This window comes from Glycine soja, chromosome 3 (genome assembly GCF_004193775.1).
Source record: "Glycine soja cultivar W05 chromosome 3, ASM419377v2, whole genome shotgun sequence".
Classification (NCBI taxonomy): Eukaryota; Viridiplantae; Streptophyta; class Magnoliopsida; order Fabales; family Fabaceae; genus Glycine; species Glycine soja.
This window is the reverse complement of record NC_041004.1, coordinates 24880626-24901834: the sequence shown is the minus strand read 5'-3', so window position 1 is coordinate 24901834 and position 21209 is coordinate 24880626. Positions and strand designations below refer to the sequence as shown.

Sequence of the window (21209 nt, the reverse complement as noted above, 5' to 3'; positions counted from 1 at the left end):
AAAAAGAAAAAAAAAGCCAGAAAAATCAAAAGCCAAAAACACACAAAAGCCGAAAGAAGAAACCACCAAAAGAACCCATTCCCAAGGGAAGCCCTGTTGATCCATGATCACGCATGCAATTTTTGATTTGATAGGAAATAATTTGCAAAGTCAAGTCATGACATATCTATGGTTCGGAATTAGGATGAAACACTTACCTGTGCGAGATTGATACACTTTGAGTAGATTTCTTCTATTTTTGTCGAACCCAGTGTTTCCTCTAAATGGTCATTTAGAAACGAAATGCTAACATCCAAAATCTCATTTATGGTTATGGGAGATTTCATCAGCAGACTCTCCTTCCCCGGTATACGCATTGTTTTTCACTCAAAAAAAAGCATATGCTGCTCTAAATCAGTTGGAATATTTGTCTCTTTGCTAAAGCATGTTTGCATTTTAGTGGAGAAAACACCGAGACTTTTTCAAGTCTCACAAGTTATCCAGAACTACGTAGGTCTGAGTTCCTCATTGGAGGATACGTAGGAGCAAGAGCCTCGCTTTTGTCGACCATACCGCCTTTTGTTGCCATGACTCAAGAGCTGGTAGCCCGCGGAGATACCTTACGGTTATCCGCACCCCTTTGCTATTTAGACACAGTTGTGTCCGATGGCAAGCAGAGACCAAGTTTGGTCATTCTGCACACATGATACGCGGAGATACCTTACGGTTATCCGCACCCCTTTGCTATTTAGACACAGTTGTGTCCGATGGCACGCAGAGACCAAGTTTGGTCGTTCTGCACACATGATACGCGGAGATACCTTACGGTTATCCGCACCCCTTTGCTATTTAGACACAGTTGTGTCCGATGGCACGCAGAGACCAAGTTTGGTCATTCTGCACCCATGATACGCGGAGATACCTTACGGTTATCCGCACCCCTTTGCCAGGCAGACACAGTTGTGTCCGATGGCAAGCAGAGACCAAGTTTGGTCATTCTGCACCCATGATACGCGGAGATACCTTACGGTTATCCGCACCCCTTTGCCAGGCAGACACAGTTGTGTCCGATGGCAAGCAGAGACCAAGTTTGGTCATTCTGCACCCATGATACGCGGAGATACCTTACGGTTATCCGCACCCCTTTGCCAGGCAGACACAGTTGTGTCCGATGGCAAGCAGAGACCAAGTTTGGTCATTCTGCACCCATGATACGCGGAGATACCTTACGGTTATCCGCACCCCTTTGCCATTCAGACACAGTCGTGCCCGATGACAAGCAGAGACCAAGTTTGGTCATTCTGCACCCATGATACGCGGAGATACCTTATGGTTATTCGCACCCATTCTTTTGCTATCTGTAAGACAGAACGCTTGATAGCATGCAGGGGCTGACACAGTCTTCTGCACCTTTTGTTCCTCCGGGAACAACAAAGTCATTTACATGCGGAAATTTCATGGTCGCCCGCGACTCTCGTCAGCCGAGAAGGGCGAAATTAGTGTCATGCACTGATTTTCGGGGACCTTTGCTTGATGACATGCGACCATTCTTTGGTCCTTGTGAGGTGCTTGGCACCCATCATTAGGCAATTTGTGAAATTCTGGGAACAACAAGTCATTTGCATGTGGAGATTTTATGGTCACCCGCGACTCTCGTCAAATCGAGAGGGACGAAATTAGTGTCTTATCTTTACTTTTCTTTTATCTCCAATAAAAGACAAGTAAAGAGGGGCAACTGTCATACCCTAATTTCGTCCGGGGACCTTTGCTTGATGACATGCGACCATTCTTTGGTCCTTGTGAGGTGCTTGGCACCCATCATTAGGCAATTTGTGAAATTCCAGGACATGCCGAAAAACCAAAAAAATATTGATGCACAATCCGTAAGTTTCCGTGACACATCGGAAATCAAATGGAAGCATCGTTGCATAATTAAGTGAGGTTCCGTAACATTCCGTAAGTCAAAAAGGGGATGATTATGTAATCCGCAAGGTTCCGTAACATTACGGAAAGAAAACAAGTATCGTTACGAAATTCGTAAGTTTCCGTAACTTTACGAAAAAAGAATCACCAAAAAACAGCAGAGGGGGGTGTACTTAGTAAAAATGGGGGTGCAAATAGCACCCAGGCCCATTTGGGCCCTCCAGAAGATTCCTCCAGAAGGCGGTTGCTTCTGGAGGAAGCAACCCTGCTCGCCTGGGCGAGCTGAGCTCGCCTGGGCGAGCTGGGCGGCAACCACCTCCCCTATTTTGCTATAAATAGGGGAGGAAATGAAGAAGGAAAAGGTCCAGCCCCTTAGGCACTTCTCTCTCTTTCGAATTTGCTTGGAAAAATTGTTTCCGTGAAGAAAATCTAAGCCGAGGCGCTTCCGAAACGTTTCCGTAACGTTCTCCGTGAGGAATCTCGCAAAGGTTTCAACCGTTCTTCGACGTTCTTCATTCGTTCTTCATCGTTCTTCGATCTTCAACGGGTAAGTACCTCGAACCAAGCTTTTCGATTCATTCTATGTACCCGTAGTGGTCCACATTGTGTTTCGTGCATTTTTATTCTCGTTTTGTTTACTTTTTATACCCCCTGTTGACGTGCTTAAGCCATTTTACTTAAGTCGTTTCTCGCTTAACTTAAAAATAAAATAAATTTCCACCGAACGTTTGAATTGTATTATCCATTAACTTTGGTTAAAATCAATTCCGACCGTTCGGTCGTGCCGTAACCACGTTGGAAATCAAAAAGAGGTAAAAAATAATACAATAATCAAAAAGACATCTTTTAGTAAAATAAAGCGGAAAATCAATTGGACGTTTTCTCTTTGGGATTTCTCATTCTTAATCGAATTGATTAATAACTAAAGTGAAACTAAAGGCTAAAATCAATCCACCTAGTCAAGCTCGTCCACAAAAATAGGCTTTTGAAGTTCGTCATTTCATTTTCTCACTAAGTAAAATGGATCATTTTTAAGGTCCAACGCCTTAAAATGATCACCTCTTAAAATAAAAAAGAATCACTTGATAAGAAAGAACTACGTAGGTCTGAGTTTCCCATTGAGGATACGTAGGAGCAAAAGCCCCGCTTTTGTCGACCACCCCAAGAGATCGTTAATGGTCCAAATGCCTTAACGTTTCTCTCCTTTCAAAAACAAGAGATCGTTAATGGTCCAACGCCTTAACGTTTCTCCCCTTTCAAAATCAAAAGACCGTTTAATGGTTCAACACCTTAAATGACCTTTTGTTCAATAAAAACATATTTTGCAAAAAAGACAAAAACAACCTAACCAAACACTTTGTTCCGAAAGAACTACGTAGGTCTGATTTTCTCATCCCAAATTGAGGAATACGTAGGAGCAAAGGGAAACACCCTTGTCGACCACAAAAAAGAAAAATATAAAAAGGGTATAAAGGATATAAGAACATAAAAGGGAATATAAAAATCAAAGTCATGTTTGCACATTCGATTAAAGGCTGCCGTCCCTTGGGACGGGCGTGTGGGGTGCTAATACCTTCCCCGTGCGTAAATACAACTCCCGAACCTTTCACCAAAAAAAGTTCGTAGATCGCGTCTTTTCCGGTTTTTCCGACGTTTTCCTCAAATAAACGTTGGTGGCGACTCCGCGCGTATTCCTTTCGTGGAACACGCCTCCCGCGAGTCTCGCGTCGCCCTCCCGCCGAAGGGTAGGTTACGACAGATGACAATTACTGTGATGATGAAATAAAAAAGTTACATTTAAATTGGTGCCCAATACACAATTGGAGTATAATGCTAACTAGCTAATTGCGTAATTATAAGAAAAAATGATTGGTGCCCAATACACAATTGGAGTATAATGCTAACTAGCTAGCATCTTAAAGACAATATTTAGAAAATTAAAAATAAAAAAGTTTTTTTTTATTAGAAGTGAAAAAGAGTTATCATTTCCTAGAATAAAATAATTTTACACTATAGTCTAATCATAAATTATATTATGTAAAATATGATGGTTGATTTTTATAATAATTATTTTAAAAATCATACAAATAATTATTAATTTATGATTAAATGATAATGTAAAATTATTTTATAGTACTATTAGTATATATTCATTAAACTTATTTGAAAGCGCAATAGTATATTCTTGTATTTTCAATATAACTCAATTGTAATTTTTAACATAAACTTCTATTTATTTATTCCTTAACCAGAATTTATCATTTTAATATAAAAATCTCTTTTTATATTCTTTTGTCATCTTGTATGTCATTTTAAATTTATCATTTATGTTATTAGTCAATCTCACCAAACATTTTCAATTTAATCAATTTTATCTTATAAGCATTTTAGTTTTTCAACTCTTGACTTATAGCTTTTAAGTTTTTAGTTAACTTATAAACTAATTTAATGAAACACATCCTAATAATAATAATAAACATATTGACTGTTTCATTTTTACCTGACAAAAAAACTATATTAATGAGACTAAACTTAATATATATATATATATATATATATATATATATATATATATATATATATATAATGCAATTAGTTATTGAATGAAGTTGTACCTAGAAAGCATGAAATGCATATACCTGGAGGCACAGTGGAACCAGCAGAACTTGGATCTTGAAAGTAAAACTTCTTGCCGGGAAATTGAAAAGAGCTATGTGTGAGTGTGACACAAGGGTGGCTGTACTTTTCATAATACTTCTCAACAAAAGAAGGGATGGCCTCAAGGTCATCCTTCAAGTTTGGAGCAAAAAGTGGCTGCAGTTTTGGATTATTAATTTTAGACCTTTCTCTCCGAATCCTTGCCATCATCACATGCCAATGATTCTTTACTGCGTTATCAGTTCGACCTGGGAAGTGTCTTGCAATTACAGCCCATCTATTACCATGAATCCGGTGTGAAGCTAGAAGACGCTCTTCTTCTTCCTCTGTGAAAGGATTTTTGTTTATTCTTGGGTCCAATTGATTGAACCATCTCAACCTACAGCTTTTCCCTGCACAACACAATTCTTGTTAATTTAGCTTAATTATATATGTTATCACAGTTAAACTTCACAAACTTACAAATTCATGGTACTTTATTCACTTGTTATGCTTTAATATTTGATATTAGATTTACGCAAGAAGTATAAATACACCCAATAGCAATCATATACTATCATAATTCACAAGCAGTTGAGAAGATGCAATTTCTTGCCTGCTTAAAGATTGTAGACTTCCCAGACTCTCCAGCACCTAAACAACAGAGATATTAACACACAAATAAGTTCAGAAAATAAATAACAAAAGCTAGTATTTGCACGGTATATTAAGAGATTGTGGCACACACATATAATTCCTTCAAACTCTGGGGAGTACAACCACATTACGTATTAATGCTAATTGCTAAACTCCAAATAATTCTACAGATTGCTATATAAAATAAGGAAAGTCACACCTAGTAAAACACACCTAGTAATAAAAGTTTCTGAATATGCTTTTCAACCTTTGTTTCTAACTTGATTCTTGTTTCAATTTCTGCATCCTGCAAATGCACGCCACATTCATCAAATTAAAGCTTATTTAACAGTATTATTTCTAATTTAATAAGTGCCAAATTTATAAAGGACAAAAGACCTGAGCATTTTCTTCAGCATCAGCTTCACGAAAACGACGACTTCAGCTGCAGACTAAGCCCATGTTATCTGTTACAAAGAAGATGCATTGATCAAGCTCCACCAGAAACCGTTGTTTCAATTTTCAATACTCTCCTTTATTGCATACTTGCATTATGCAGCATTTATCGTAGCTTATTTAGACTTGTGGAAGTAGCTTATTATGACATTTCTATAAAAACTCTATTTATTAGTTCAATAAACTTCCTGGTAAAACTTAACCAATTAAGTTCTTTTTAAATTAGTTTTAACTAATTAACGACATAAGTTATTTTTAATTAATTATACTAGTCTTCACAATCAAGCTTATAAACAAATGCTCATTTGACAAGAGCTTATTGAATCCATTGCTTAATTAAGGTGTTTACTCAAAAACACACCCTCTATGGACTTGAGTTCACCTAACAAGAAGACATGAGCAGAGCAAACAAACACAAGCAGGCTCTCCCACCTCAAACGAATATCTCAAGTCAACCACAAGCTAATACTTCATGCAACTTGCAATAATATATGCAAATAATAGATTATCAATCCACAGAATAAGACATCTGAATAAATAAATAAATAAGAAAGACTCAAGGGCACAGCTGGATAGCAAGAGTATCTTGAAACAAACTATGAATTGACGTTTTAGCCAGAACAGTTCCCAGCCCACACCTCAGATATGAATTTATGATTATTCTGAGCAAGTTATTCAACCAAAATGCTACATTTAACAGACATTGCAATATTCTACTCCCTGCATATGGGAAACAATGTGATGATCACCTACAACTTGGATTTATTTATTAATTTTTTTTTTGTTACAAACCTACAACTACTTGAATTTTATCAAATGGATAAACCCCATTATCAGATACAAAGAGTGAAGTTAAGGATAATTAAGATGCCCATGAGTGTTAAAAAAGAATTACAATTTCGGGCATGGAGCAGAATCAATGAATCATCAAGTTATCAATTCATTTATAGGGGCAAGAATGGTCCTATTTTTTCTATTTTACTTTTGAGGGTAATTATTTGATGCTTTGAATGCTGATTCTCTCTACACGAAGCATGAAAGCTTAGCAGTTGAAGTACCATGAAATTAAAATACATGCAGGGTACAACCACCTTATCATCAAAGTTTATAGCAGAAAGAGAATATAGTCGAAAATGGTACCCAAAAAAATCTACTGTTAAAAAACTATACAAAAAGGGAAGAAAAAAAGGAGAATATCTTCGCATCTCGATCTACATATGCAACACCAAACTTAGAGATCTCCTAAGCCAAAATCCACCCTCCATAAATAATCAGCAACATAAAAAAAGAGAAGGATCTTGAGGGAGGGAGAGAGAGAGAGAGATTGGGAATGCAACAGAAGAAAGAGTTCTTACCTGAGATTAATGAATGAATTAAAAGCGCCGAAAGCTATGAGGGAGGGTTCTTGGTTGGTTGTTCCTGCACCCTTTGGTCGGGTCAAAGTTGAGTTTAGAAAGGACACAAGAAGGGAGCAGCAACAGCAACAAAAGGCACAACAATGACACTTTTTTTATGTCTTCTTGGGAAAATACACTCACTGACCTCTCTTTCTCTCTCCGCCTACCACTTTCAACTCCAACATCTTAACGCAGACCAAGCACCACTATATTGTTTTTGTCAGTTAAAATTTTGATAAAAAAAAAACATAAAACAACTTATCCAAAATGGTATTAATTAAGCTATCAAATTTAAACAAACTAAAAGCATTAACTAAGAAATTCTACATACAACAATAGAAATAAAAGGCATGTTAAGAAATGCAAGAAGTATAAATACACCCAATATTGAGAAGGAAAATTGTCAAATTTTAATGATGGAAATGGAAATTAAGCCAATTGAGAATTTCTTCTGTGACTAACGATGGAATAATCACAGGAGTTCTCAAATTCAAGGTTAAATTTCTAAAGTGCACAACATAAAATTAGTACAAAAACAATAAAAAATAAAGATCCAAAGCAATGAGTGAGAACTCATACCAGAAAGGTCAAGGTAAACTTTACCGGATTATCATTGATTCAACAGACTCCAGAATATTCCTGTAAATGTAAGTGACTTTACATCTATGATCATATGCACAATTACAATTTCATAATGAGCCAGTTATAAGTGACAAATAAAAAATCTTCTGCTTGACTACTGATAATGTTAAAATTTTCAGAACCAGACAAAATCAGAACACTAGAAATAAACAAAGAACAATCACCTTATTCTCAGGCTCTTTTTGTTCAGCTTCATTAGTAGGATTTTCCTTGTTTCCATCTGCAGCAACATCATCCTCACCTGAAGGGTTTTGCTTTTCATCACCAAAATTCTTAGCAGTTTCATTCACTTTAGCAGTGGCCCCAAGTAAAATTGAAGAGAGAAAAGAAATACAGAACAATAAAATTTCATGGAAATAGTATAAAACAGAATACATGTGCAGACTAGAGGTGGAAATCAACATGTTTTAAACAAATATCTATTGTTATTGACACATAAAAGTCATTACAGCAGGTAAATTGTTTCTAACACTTAATCAAATACATCACAAACACGAAAGCGGTTGTTTGCATGTTAACTACAGCTTTGTACATTGGATGCTTCTAAGTTTTACAAAATATTCTGCCCATTTTTTTCGTAATGTTGTCATCATGTTGATGTCTAGCGGCGTGCCATCATTGAACCACTACACAATATAAAATACAAGTAATTAGTTACGTAGTGCTAAAAAATGAAGACAAAAAATGAAGACAAAATTTACCAGCGTCCAATTAGTCTTCAACTGCCCGACGATTATGTTCCACATCCAATGCATGACATAATAGCCACACTCATAGGTTCCGCTTTGAACGTGACTCTACATTGAATGGAAAAAATCATTCAACGTTACAATTAACATGTTTTCCAAATGGAAATCAATTGTATCCAAAATCAAAATGTACGACTAACCTTCACTTCAATCCACCGCGGTGTACTGTGACCAAATTTCCCCTCACTCTTGGTTTCCAAAGTGTTAAATGCACTGAAAATAAACATTAAAATTGTTAGCTAATGTGGGCAACACTACTACAGTACCGTGGGTTCTATAACCAAAATTCCACAACTTAAAATGAGTTACTTAACTTGTTAATTGCAGCTTTTATATGAACATCTACCCTTCTACGCAAAGAACAAAACCAGACGACAGTATTTTTTTTAGGACACAAAACAATGAGCTGCCAATGTCCCCTACATTTGCATGTACAACAGTGATGTATCAATAACACAAACATCATTTAACATATAACACAACATAGTCAACTTACTGATTCAAATAAGCGCCTAGATAGACATCTCGGTTCGATTCCTTAAGCCATTTTTCAATGTATTCTTGACATTGTCCACATTTATCGTTTGCATTCAGTATAGCCTGCGGCTCAAGGAATCCATACACCGATCCTAGACCATAGCTTTGACTCAATTGGTCCATATACCTATTTTCAACAGTTGAAAAATTCAGTTAACATCATGTATGTAATGCAATAGACATACATTATTAGTGAATGACATCAAATATATTTACATGGTCCACAATTGTAGTATAGCTATGTTCAAACACTGTACGCCTGATATTATTTCATTCACATCAGCACACGTTATGAACAATGATGCAGTTGCATTTGGAATTCCAAATTTAGTAACATCCCACACTAACTCTACAGGCTTCTCATAAATGTCAACTAGGCTCTTAATCAACTCGCGCAAGGGGTCATCTACAACAACATCGTTGACCGCTTCAACAGCTTCAGTGTCTTTAGTTGGACTACTGCCCTCATGCTAAATATTTAAGGAGACCAACAATTAAAGTAATGTTAGGAAGTATGTTATGATATAGGTACGTATGTATAGAATTGGGAAACATAAAAAGTAAAATACCTCAATAAAGATTTTTTTAACAAGTGGTGTTGGCCATGCAATGAATGTGTGAAGGGCCTGCCTGACACACTTAATCTCTGATGCTGGGAATGGGACCTCAGCGTCACCGTCAATAACTTGCTCAACACTAACCCTTACGACATCGTCTGCATAAGCCACATTGTGTATGGTCGAGCCTCCATCATATGTTTTTCCCAAGGCCACCAACTCAATTGAATCTTGGTGTTGCACATACAACCCCATAAGGGGTTCGACAGGAGCAACATCATTAGGCAGACATGGGTTGAGAACACTCTCCGCATTGCTCCCTTTTGTGCTCACTCGTGCTCCTAACCCATGTATATCTGGCTGAATATGTGTTGGGATCAACGATCCCCTCTGCGACATCTCAAGTATGATTTGTTCCTTCAACTCATCTTTCAATACCTGTATTTCATTTTTCCACTGTTCCTGTAGGCCTCCAATTATTTCAGCCATTTGTACTTGGCTGATCGACCCTGATGAACAACTAGAGCCACGTGCTGCCCTTCCAAAGTATTGACTTATTGTGACCCCAAACCCCGCTGCCCGAACACGGCCTCCATGATCCGGTCGCCCGATGGCAGTGTTTAGTATGTCTTCACGACCATGGGGGACAAAGGTACCCTGTCTCGTTTGTTCTTCCAATGAGGCCTACATCAAACACATTATAAATGTACAATTAACTTACAATTTGAACAACCAAGTCTTAAAATTATCAAAAACAAACAATTATTTCAAATTTTAGTAAATTGTATTACAAATGGAACAAGCAACTCACAATTTTATCAGATATTTCTTGTGCCGACTTTGATGTCATTTGTCCATATTGCTTAGTGCGTGCCAACACCCACTTGACATGTCTTTGAATGGGAGATGGGGGATCCGCAGAGTTTGGTGTATTCTCAGTTGTCATTGCGTCATGTTGTCTTTTGTTCATCTTCTCCTCCATCATCTTCTTTTCAAGCAAATCATACCCCCCACGAGAAAGTACATGGGGGCAGTCATTGTATTTTTGGATCTCTTGCATCTTCTTCCTGATTCCCTGTGATGTAGCAATTTATTTAATAATCATCAAAGATTAAGTTGGCTTTATATTCACCATTTTTTTTTGAAACATTGAATGATATTGACCTCTAACCTGCCAGTTAGGAGTTTTGCGGCTTGCAGCAAATTGCTCCCAAGTTTCTTTATCTACGTCATATTTGACCGGAGGATTATGTTCATGTTGACCTTCGGAGTTACCATACACAAATCTAGTCGTCAGGTTACATTTAAATTGCCTCCATCTACTGGCCACGGTGGACATGACCTTTTTCTTTGCATTTAATGCTTCTGGGATATCAAATTTTGCCTACATTACAAAGGGTTTTGTAAATGTTTGACAAATTGCATACCATTCAATTTTAAGAGCAAATAAACCAACATGTACTCAATATTAAAATCACTTACCAAAATGTCATTCCATACTAGGTCCTTTAGCGTGTCTGGAACATCTTTCCAGCTATTATGTACAATGGGAATTTTCTCTCTGGCCACGACCCCAAGATAACTGTGGAATTTCTCTTTGAATGGACCCGATCCTCGGCCAGTTGCGGCATCCACGTAAACAGTTGGTTTTGGCTGATCCAATGCTCGTACAGTCAACCTCCGTAGCCGTGTTGATTTTCTAGTATTCCTACACTTCGTTGGTGACTGAATATTTGACTGCAGAGGGGACGCTGGTGGGGTTGCCATGAACCTGTCAAAGAAAAAGAAGTATGTTATAAACAACAACGTACTAATTTTATAAACTAACTTAAAAGGAAATATATCAACATTAATATCTACAAAACACAAAAGGCATAAGGTTATTACATGTCATTGATAAGAATTAGTTACGTAACAATGTTCTCCCATAGTCCTTCATCATGATCATTACGATTTGCGTGTACATCGTCAACATAGTGTGAATCATTCATATTAGGCATAGCTGTCGAAAAAGGTGGTGTCTCACAAATATCAAGCATCGTTGGATCATGTGCGTCATTTAAACCACTAGGTCTTCCCTGTAGAACCACTGAATATGTTGAATTGCAAGGGTCTTCGACATAAAATATTTGTCTTGCTTGTTGTGCCATAATGAAAGGCTCGTCCATGTAACCCACCTTGTTGAAGTCCACTAAGGTAAATCCCATTTCATCTTGCCGGACACCAGTACGGGCATTGATCCACTTACACTTAAACACGGGCACTCTAAAATCAGTATAGTCAAGCTCCCAGATTTGTTCAATGACTCCAAAGTAATGCATGGATGCTCGAATAGGATTGTTGTCTGATGCACTGCAAAAGTGATCTGAATCAGCATCAACCGTCACCCCACTATTTTGCATCGAGCTTTTCTCATCTTGGGACTTAGTATAGAACGAATAATTGTTGATGTGATACCCTTGCCATGTCGGAACATTTAGATTTGGCCCAAGAGCTAACAATCGTAATGTTTTGGAAGTAGCCTCATCAGCAAATATTGTGTGTCTAAACCACTTCATGAAAGTTTTGTTGTGCTCTTGCAAAACCCTCATCATGTTGAATCTTGGGTTAAGTGCGGCGACTTCTTTTTTGTGGGCATCTATGTATGGAATTACCTCTGCTGTATTATTCAATATATATAGATGTGCTTGTGAGATCTCGTGGCGAGTCATTGTCACAACATTGTAGCCTCGTGTACCCTTGCCAACTGGTGTCGTCACATGACGAGGTTCAGGTACCCCGACAGATTTAGCAGCTTCAATGTACTGCGAGCAATACTCAATACATTCTTCAGCAACATACCTTTCAACAATTGAAGCTTCTGGTCGATGTTGATTCTTGGTATACCCCTTTAACACCTTCATGTACCGTTCAATTGGATACATCCACCGCAAAAATACAGGACCACACAACCGGATCTCCCTAACTAGATGAACAATTAAGTGAACCATTATGTCGAAAAATGATGGAGGAAAATACATCTCCATTTGACAAAGGACAATGGCAGCCTCATTCTCCAATTCATCCAATCTTGCAGGGTCAATGACTTTGCTACATATAGCATTAAAAACAAAGCATAGACGAGTTATGGCAACCCGAACTTTGTCAGGCAAGATTCCCCGAATTGCTACAGGCAGTAGTTGTTGCATTAATACATGACAATCATGAGATTTCAAGCCAACCAATTTAAGATCTTTAATGGATACAAGGCTGTTGATATTTGAAGAGTATCCTTCAGGGACTTTGACATTCCGCAAACAATGACAAAAACTCCTTTTTTCCTTTGTTGACATTGTGTGACATGCTGGGGGTAGATACGTTCGCGAACCTTTTGCTATTGGATGTAACTGCTCCCGTATACCCATGTCAACCAAGTCTTGACGACACTTCAAACCATCCTTTGTCTTGCCTTTAATGTTAAGAAGGGTGCCAATTAAACTATCACAAACATTTTTCTCCACATGCATGACATCTATACAATGTCTAACATCAAGATCAAACCAATAAGGAAGCTCAAAGAAAATGGACCTTTTCTTCCAGATGTTTGTCTCACTACTGGTTTTCTTTTGCGTCTTCCCAAAGATAGTTATGATGTCGTTGACACGATCATGTACTTCTTTACCATTTAACGGTTTTGGCGCACTTTCATTTTCTTGAGATCCATTGAAAGCTTTCTTCAATCGTCGATATGGATGGAACTGGTTCAGAAATCTTCGATGCCTTGTGTATACTGTTTTCTTTCCATGTTTTAGTTGGACGAAACTTGTATTTTTCTCACATATAGGACATGCGTGATGGCCTTTCACACTGTAACCACTTAAATTTCCATATGCTGGAAAGTCATTTATGGTACAAAAAACCATTGCACGCAACCTAAAGGTCTCCTGCAAATTCCCATCCCAAACATCTACCCCGTGTTCCCACATTGTTCGTAGGTCTTCAATCAACGGAGCTAGATACACGTCAATATCATTACCGGGCTGTCTTGGTCCTGCTATCATCATGCAAAGCATTATGTACTTCCGTTTCATGCACAACCAAGGAGGAAGGTTATAAATCATCAACAAAACAGGCCATGAACTGTGACTGGTGCTTAAGTTACCAAAAGGGTTCATTCCATCGGAGGCAAGACCAAGCCTTAGATTTCTGGTCTCATTCCCAAAATCAGGATACAAAGCATCGAATGCCTTCCATTGCGGACAATCAGCCGGATGTCGGAGCAATCCATCAATTTTTCTGCCTTCAACATGCCACATCAACTGTTTTGCATCATATCTATTAGCAAACAATCGCCTAAACCTTGGTATTATTGGAAGATACCAGCAAACCTTTGCTGGATGACTGTTCTCTGCGGTTGCAACATCACTCTCTTCATGGTTTTTGACCTTGTAGCGGGATACACCACATGTTGGGCATGTGCGCATTTTTGCATACTCATTTCTATACAATATGCAATCATTTGGGCATGCATGGATTTTCTGGTACTCCATTCCCATTGGACATAAGATCTTCTTCGCCTCGTATTGACTCTTTGGCAACGTGTTATCTTCAGGAAGCAACTTTTTCAATAACACTAGCAATTCAGTAAAGCTCTTGTCACTCCAGCCAAATCGTGCCTTCAAGTTGACTAAAGCTAAGACCGCTGACAACCTTGTGAATGTTGTGCACCCAGAATACAAAGGAGTCTTTGAATCATTCTCTATTTTGTCATACAAAGGAGCATGTGCTTGCCGAAAACCATCCTGCCCTAAGTCGCGAATCATTTCTTCTATACGACAACCCGTATCTACATCGATTGCCTCAGTGTGAGACAATGTTGGATTGTCTGGCAATTCCCCATGCCATATCCAGTTTGTGTAATTTGGAATCATCCCGTGACATATTAGATGTGATCTTATCTCACTTAGCGTCTGGTGTCTACCATTTGCACATTTTACACATGGACAAAAATATTTGCCGCGCAAGGAGGGGGCATGCATTTCGGTAAATTGGAGAAACTGTTCCACCCCAGTCCCATACTCAGCAGTGATGCGTGATGCTCTCATCCAACTTCGATCCATGTTGTCCGTTTGCTGCACAACCTTATGAAGTTATGTAACATGCATGCGACATCTCACTTTTCTAAGTAAAGGTGTGGCCCTATCCCATTCAGGAAGTAATTTTTTTTATAGTAGATTGAATACTACAAGTTAATTGTCTTTTCTAAATTTGACAAAATTTCGGCAGCATTTCGCCTAAGTCCCCAAGTACACAAGATGAAAGCGGTGATGTATTGTTATCCACCACATTCAAGTATGCACTCGGAGAACAAAGGGAAATGAAGTATACCGAAATGTTGACAAATTTAAGAAAAGAAAATTAACCTATACGTAATAATCTACCATAAAAAAAGATTCTTCCCAAACTGTCCAAACGGACAATTCAAGATTCAATACACCGATTAATACAAACTATCCGTATTAATCGATGTATAGAATCTCAAACGGGAAACTAAGGTTCGCTCACAATGCTCATAATTTAGTTATATAATACATCATGTCATATACAAAGAAGCATTCAATTATCATTGTTGTGAGTCAAAGAAATACAAACCTAAAAAATATGGTAAATAACAGCTACGACTGTGACGACAATAATGGCAAGGCAAAGACAGCAGTGTAGATGCAACTCCTCAATACGTGGGAAAATTCATTGGTTCTAGGTTATTTTTCAGAAGCAACTACCTACAAACAAAAAACACATAATATCCAATATATCAGAGCTTATTTCTACATCTCAAGCACAAGGTATGAAGAATCGTGTAATTAAGGATGTAAATAGCAACTATAACTGACTGACATAAAAGTTACAAATAAATTTGTATACTAAACTCCAACAAAATGTAATTAATAAAAAAGAAGGTTGGTTAAACTTTCTTCTACCAATACCATTTTGAATATGTATAAGAGTCTGAAACTAATAACTGTTAGAACAAAAATCAATTGTTCAGAATTTTCGTAATACAAATCCTACATAATTGACCGGCCTTTTACAAATATTAATGCTAACCTCGTCAGGAAGTACTCAACAAAATAAAAAAGGGTGCATAAGCATAAAGAATGCTTTATTGTAAATGATACATCATGCATGAAACTGTCTGCGGTTTTCATTTAACTATTATGAAAAATTTGAGTTATTAAGTAGGCTATATATTAGGTCAAAGCTAAGGATCATTGTTTAAGTATGAGCAATATCAGTCATAAAATACCGGTATTTCTAGGGAGTATCAAGCTAACTGCATGCAGTTTCTGACATTCAAAGGCATAGTTGGATCATTTAGATCCAGCCAGATACATACTTAGCTTTCCAGTGAGCACATTCTTTATTCTGTAGTAGTTCAAGAAGTCCTTCCAGTATCTGCATATTTAATTTAAAGTAAATAATTAAGATATTGAATGAAACGATAAAAGGAAATAATTAAGAAAAAAAAGTGTATTGAGTTTCAATAAAGGAAACAGTCCAAACTTCATATGTTGAAAATAAAGGATTTCTAATATATACTGCCATAGTTTTCTGTCTAGGCTTTTAACTGTTTAGTGCAAGTTTGGGCTCAATAGTGCATATTGGAATGCAAGAAGAGCTTATACCTGTCAATTAACCTCATATATTCTCAATTAAAAACAGTTATAGAAGAATAAAACAATTAAAATTAGTACCTCCAATCTTTCACAGCTGCAGCATGAGCTGTATATTATCATATTCATGACATGGACGATAATTTTACCAAAAAAGGGGTGGCACCACCTATATCTGATCAAACCAGTAGAATTTATAGGAACCTAAAATTAAAATAAATACTTATTAGTGTTAATATCACCATCCTGAAATTAAAACTAGTGGTGTTGGTAACTTAGATACCAAGTCAACCAGAGGGTAAGGTAGCCACCTACTCAACCCAAAAGGATATTGATATAGGAACCTGAAATTAAAATAAATACTCATTAGTGTTAATACAAGATGAATCTCTTGTTCCTGCTGCGGTAATATGACCTGTCTCTTATTCTTGTAGCTTAATTGGTATCAAAATGGCTCCAAGTTAAGTGGGATTGTCTCTAGAGTGATTAGTAAGGGTGTGTTTATGAGTTTATCCTTGTAATTTATTTAGTATGTTAACATTACAATTCACTTTAAATTAAATGAAGGTTGGACACACCATTGCTTGCTTTGATGACAAACATACTTTAGAGGAGCCTTATCCAGTTGGTATGATGTGCACATATTTATCGTTAATATGTATCTTTTTTATGTAGAGGCATGTTGAATGTTACATATATTGTTCTATTATTGTGAATCATGTTCATAGACACCATTGATCTCTAAATCCTTAATGATTTTGCCTATATTTTTTGTTGGTCTCTATCTACCTCAGTACTTCCAGTCATAGAGCTACTTTACATTTTATCTACTCTCTTAGCTTGGACTTTCACTGGTCTTCTCTACATATGCCCAGGCAAATCTCCTAAGGTAGAAAAAACAGAAATTTATATGCTGAAAATGTATTAAAGTAACCTATTTCTGATTATATAGTCAAGGCTATTGTATAGGTCCTATAGAATATTGTTTTCTTTCAACTATTTCAGCAAGAAAATAATTGTTGTTGAATGCAATGATCTCTCACAATCTCCCATGTTTAGTATTTAGTTCCCTGGTTAAAATTAATTTTTGGGATGTATCAAACATACTGCTCTAACATTTACAGCACAAAATTGATGCGCACTAGCCACTAATTTATGTAATTGGACTTAAGAATACAATTCATGCGCACTAGCCACTAATAACACTTGGTCCATGAGCCATCGAGAAGGTGAAAGTCAAATATTATCACATCTTTATACGAAAAGTAACTTAGGAATGGATAGGTAGACTTGTCAAACAATCTCTCTTTTTTTCTCCTTTTTTTTATTTACTTTTCTTTTCTTGTTGTTGAGTTTAATAATTTGGTTCGGTTGTAGATTCTCCCCTTTAGAATTGGGTTTAGAACTTAGAAGAAGACAGAAATAAAAATATAAATATAAATTGCACTGTGTTTCTAATCAGTTCAAGAAAAAAGACAAAACTTAAAGTAAATAATTAAGATATTTAATCAAACGATAAAAGGAAATAATTAACAAAAAAAAGTGTAGTGAGTTTCAATAAAGGAAACAGTCCAAACTTCATATATTGAAAATAAAGGATTTCAAATATATACTACCATAGTTTTCTGTCTAGGCTTTTAACTGTTTAGTGCAAGTTTGGGCTCAACAGTGCATATTGGAATGCAAGAAGAGTTCATACCTGTCAATTAACCTCATATATTCTCAATTAAAAACAGTTATAAAAGAATAAAACATCCAAATAATTAGTACCTCCAATCTTTCACAGCTGCAGCAGTGAGCTATATATTATCATATTCATGAGATGGATGATAATTTTACCAAAAAAGGGGTGGCACCAGTTATATCTGATCAAACCAGCAGCATTTATAGGAACCTGAAATTAAAATAAATACTCATTAGTGTTAATATCACCATCTTGAAATTAAAACTAGTGGTGCTGGTAACTTAGATACCAAGTCAACCAGAGGGTAAGGTAGCCACCTACTCAACCCAAAAGGATATTGATAATTGACCATTCCCAATTCCACATATTATATTTGTTTTAAAAATTTCCCAATTCCATTAACAATCTATCCCTTCCCTGTTTGGCATGGCAAGGTTGACTAACTTACTGTATGTCTCTTGTAGTGATTCTAGCATATATCATATGGTAAGAAACAAAGATGTCGTGGGAGGGATATAATATTTAAAAACAAAAGATATATACAAGCTAGAAAGAATCAACCTATTTATACTACTATAACTACACTAATGTTTATCTATTTAATAACTTTTTATTAGATAATCTTATTTTAAAACTTACCATCAAATTCAAAGTTCTTATCATATATACAAATCTTATATGGATCCAATTTTTTTAATACTCTATTAATAAATATCAAAATTAACATATATATTATATATTATAAAGTATGGAAATAAACACTTTTTGATTATATTCTACTAAGGACATAGATTAACTGACATGTGATTGATTGATCCAACTTATCTAGTGGTTTTAACTCTAGAGTTCAAGTCTTGGGTATGGGTATGCAACTGTCACAATCCAAATCTTTTGCTGGAACTTTGCGGCTCAGAGTAATCTTATTGCTTGAGTAGAATTGCCTTTAGTAGAGAACATCTATGATATCTACCATAAAATATTCTTAAGGTTGAAAATTGACACACAATAATGTAGCAATACTTCAGTTATGCAACATTAAGTATCTTTTCGTGATGTCTAGTATTACTTGTAAATTGATTCTGATTTATTCAAAATTCCCAAATGATCCTGTTTTTGTCAAGGAAAGCCAAAATGCTCCGGGTAGGAATGAAAACTTACACGAAACCAGCATAATCAAATTTGTTTCTTAGTTGAATAATTTCATATTGCAAAGAGGAAAAATCTGCTGGAACAATAGACAATTCTGTGGAAAGAGGTACTTTGCCAATTGTCTGCTGCCGGTTTGAAAATTATTAGTTAGTAATGGGTACTTGGCAAAAGCTGCCAAGACTAAAAGCATGTTTTGTGAAAACAATATTTTGAGATTTTATATTTTTGATGTACATTGGATTATGACATTCAAATAAAAAATAAAAAGACAGAGGAGCATATAGTTTCATCATCAAACTAGGTACCACCTCTTAAGTTTGAAGATGCTGCTACCATTTTAAGTAGAAAAAAAGTGGAAAAAACATATCTTCAAGGTGCTCCCCAACATGTGGTCTGACTCGGATATTATGTGTTTCTAGTACAGAAAATATAAAGATGAGATTTGAGGGTGAAATAGCCTTCGTTCCTCCTTTTGCTTCCATTAAAAAGTGAGAAGTAGTGCTAAAAAGGTGGGGTAACACCACCAGGCAATGATTTTTGTGTATATATGTAGCTTGATGTGTGTAATTCTTTATCACCTCAGAAGCAAATGATGAAAAGCACCATTCAGCAATAAAAGGTAGACATATATCATGAAGATGAGATAATCTTTTCTTTGTGGTGGGAAAGGAAAAGAAGGTATAATTAATTGAATAGTGAATTGAGTATAAAAACAAATCCACTTCATTAAGAGCATAAACAGAATCTATGTGTAATATTCATGCACCCTGGACCAATTATTTGTCATCCTCATTGTCGTCGGTGCCTTGTGAGGAACACTATTACTCAGCACCATGTGTTCTTTATTTCATCTTCTGTTATCACTATGAGGGGGATCTTGAAAAAGAAGGCATTGAAGGGAATCCAATCCGAATTTTAAAAGTAGCATATACAATGCATGAATTTAACTAAAAAACACTAGCTTTGTCCCTAGACAGGCTCTCATGTCTTGCTCATAATCTCTGGTGACACTTTGTCCTGGGGGAATGTATTGTACTTCATTCTATGCATGAGTGCCTCACATTAATATTGTTTCCTTATAACTACATAAATTATATATCAGCTTATCCTCATCCCTTTTGACTAATTTGGAAACTAATAAAATAATATATATATATATATATATATATATATATATATATATATATATATATATATATTTTGGGTAAATTATGTTTAGATTTTTTTAATTTCTGGTCAAAAAAAGATCCAGATCATACCTTTGGATGATTGCACAACTTTTTGAGAGCTGTTACGTAGGCCAAAATCTTTGATTGCTTCAGTTCTTCAGTAATTGCCCGCTTAACCTGTGATTCAGGACATGGATTTATCAATTCGGTTTTGATAATCTTGTTTCTATCAATTCCCAACAGAGTAAAACACCTTATATATGAAAAAAAAAATGGCTCAACAAAAAATGGACTTTACATTTTTGGATTGTATAAAATGTTTATATAGGTTTGACTGTAGTGGAGTCAACCTGCAGCAAACAACTTCAACTATCTGTGCCACAAAAGAAATAGGTCATGGATATAAGATTAAGAGCATAGATAATCAAACAATAAAGATACAGTCCATTCATCACTTATTTTTTTCCTATGAATAAATGAAAAGTGTTTTTTCCCTTGATGACATGAAAAATGAAGGCATGAAACCAGATTGAATTACTTTTATTGCAGCATTGTTAGCTCCTATTGCTTCTGTGGCATACTTTCTAAAACTTTGGAATATTTTAAAGTTGAGTTTTATAATTTGGAATGTTCACCCAAACAAATGTTTTAAGATATAAAAGCTCTGTTATGAATGGCACCCAAACCAAGTTATATTATATAACCTTGATTTACTTACAAAGCCTTTTCAAAACACAGCAAACCTACAATTACTACCCCATATAGGTATATATACACTCAATTAACTATATGTTTGGTTATACAAGTAAAGCTACTAATTCGAGTCAACTTAAGCTAGCAACACAAAAACTACTATGTAGTTGGGCATATAACCAAAGAAGCTAAAAAATCTTGATAAAACTTACTTTAATTTTAAAAAGCATCATATTGAGATGCTTCAATCAAGATGGGCATATTATTATAGGAAAGACTGATGATGTCATATTATAATAGGAAAGGTCAAGGATCAAAAGAGAAGGAATGTTTGGGCAAAGAGGAGAT

At 36.1% G+C, this 21209-nt stretch overlaps 2 protein-coding genes and 1 long non-coding RNA gene across 3 annotated transcripts in view; all 3 read right to left on the bottom strand.

Annotated features, from left to right (window-relative positions):
- Positions 1 to 5077: 5077 nt before the first annotated feature.
- LOC114405592 lies at positions 5078 to 5767 on the bottom strand. The gene is made up of 3 exons (XR_003665276.1): positions 5575 to 5767; positions 5410 to 5482; positions 5078 to 5193 (listed from the first exon to the last, which is right to left on the bottom strand). It is a non-coding gene; the product is annotated as an uncharacterized LOC114405592 (long non-coding RNA).
- Positions 5768 to 8073: 2306 nt separating this feature from the next.
- The window catches only part of LOC114406328, a 28841-nt gene continuing 15705 nt past the window's right edge, over positions 8074 to 21209 (bottom strand). The window contains exons 3-17 of the mRNA XM_028369017.1: positions 20467 to 20541; positions 20259 to 20345; positions 17937 to 18060; positions 15890 to 15948; positions 15145 to 15275; positions 10996 to 11284; positions 10685 to 10897; positions 10325 to 10588; positions 9526 to 10197; positions 9173 to 9426; positions 8916 to 9083; positions 8734 to 8838; positions 8560 to 8632; positions 8372 to 8467; positions 8074 to 8296 (exon numbers count right to left, since the gene is read on the bottom strand). Coding sequence (XP_028224818.1) covers positions 8189 to 8296; positions 8372 to 8467; positions 8560 to 8632; positions 8734 to 8838; positions 8916 to 9083; positions 9173 to 9426; positions 9526 to 10197; positions 10325 to 10588; positions 10685 to 10897; positions 10996 to 11280 — 2238 coding nt within the window. The 5' untranslated portion in view covers positions 11281 to 11284; positions 15145 to 15275; positions 15890 to 15948; ... (1 more) ...; positions 20259 to 20345; positions 20467 to 20541 and the 3' untranslated portion in view covers positions 8074 to 8188. The remainder of the gene's footprint in view (positions 8297 to 8371; positions 8468 to 8559; positions 8633 to 8733; positions 8839 to 8915; positions 9084 to 9172; positions 9427 to 9525; positions 10198 to 10324; positions 10589 to 10684; positions 10898 to 10995; positions 11285 to 15144; positions 15276 to 15889; positions 15949 to 17936; positions 18061 to 20258; positions 20346 to 20466; positions 20542 to 21209) is intronic.
- On the bottom strand, positions 11421 to 14612 carry LOC114405053. Its single transcript, XM_028367742.1, has 3 exons — positions 13031 to 14612; positions 12881 to 12961; positions 11421 to 12478 (listed from the first exon to the last, which is right to left on the bottom strand). The coding sequence occupies exons 1-3, from the start codon at positions 14610 to 14612 to the stop codon at positions 11421 to 11423; spliced, it is 2721 nt and encodes a 906-aa protein (XP_028223543.1).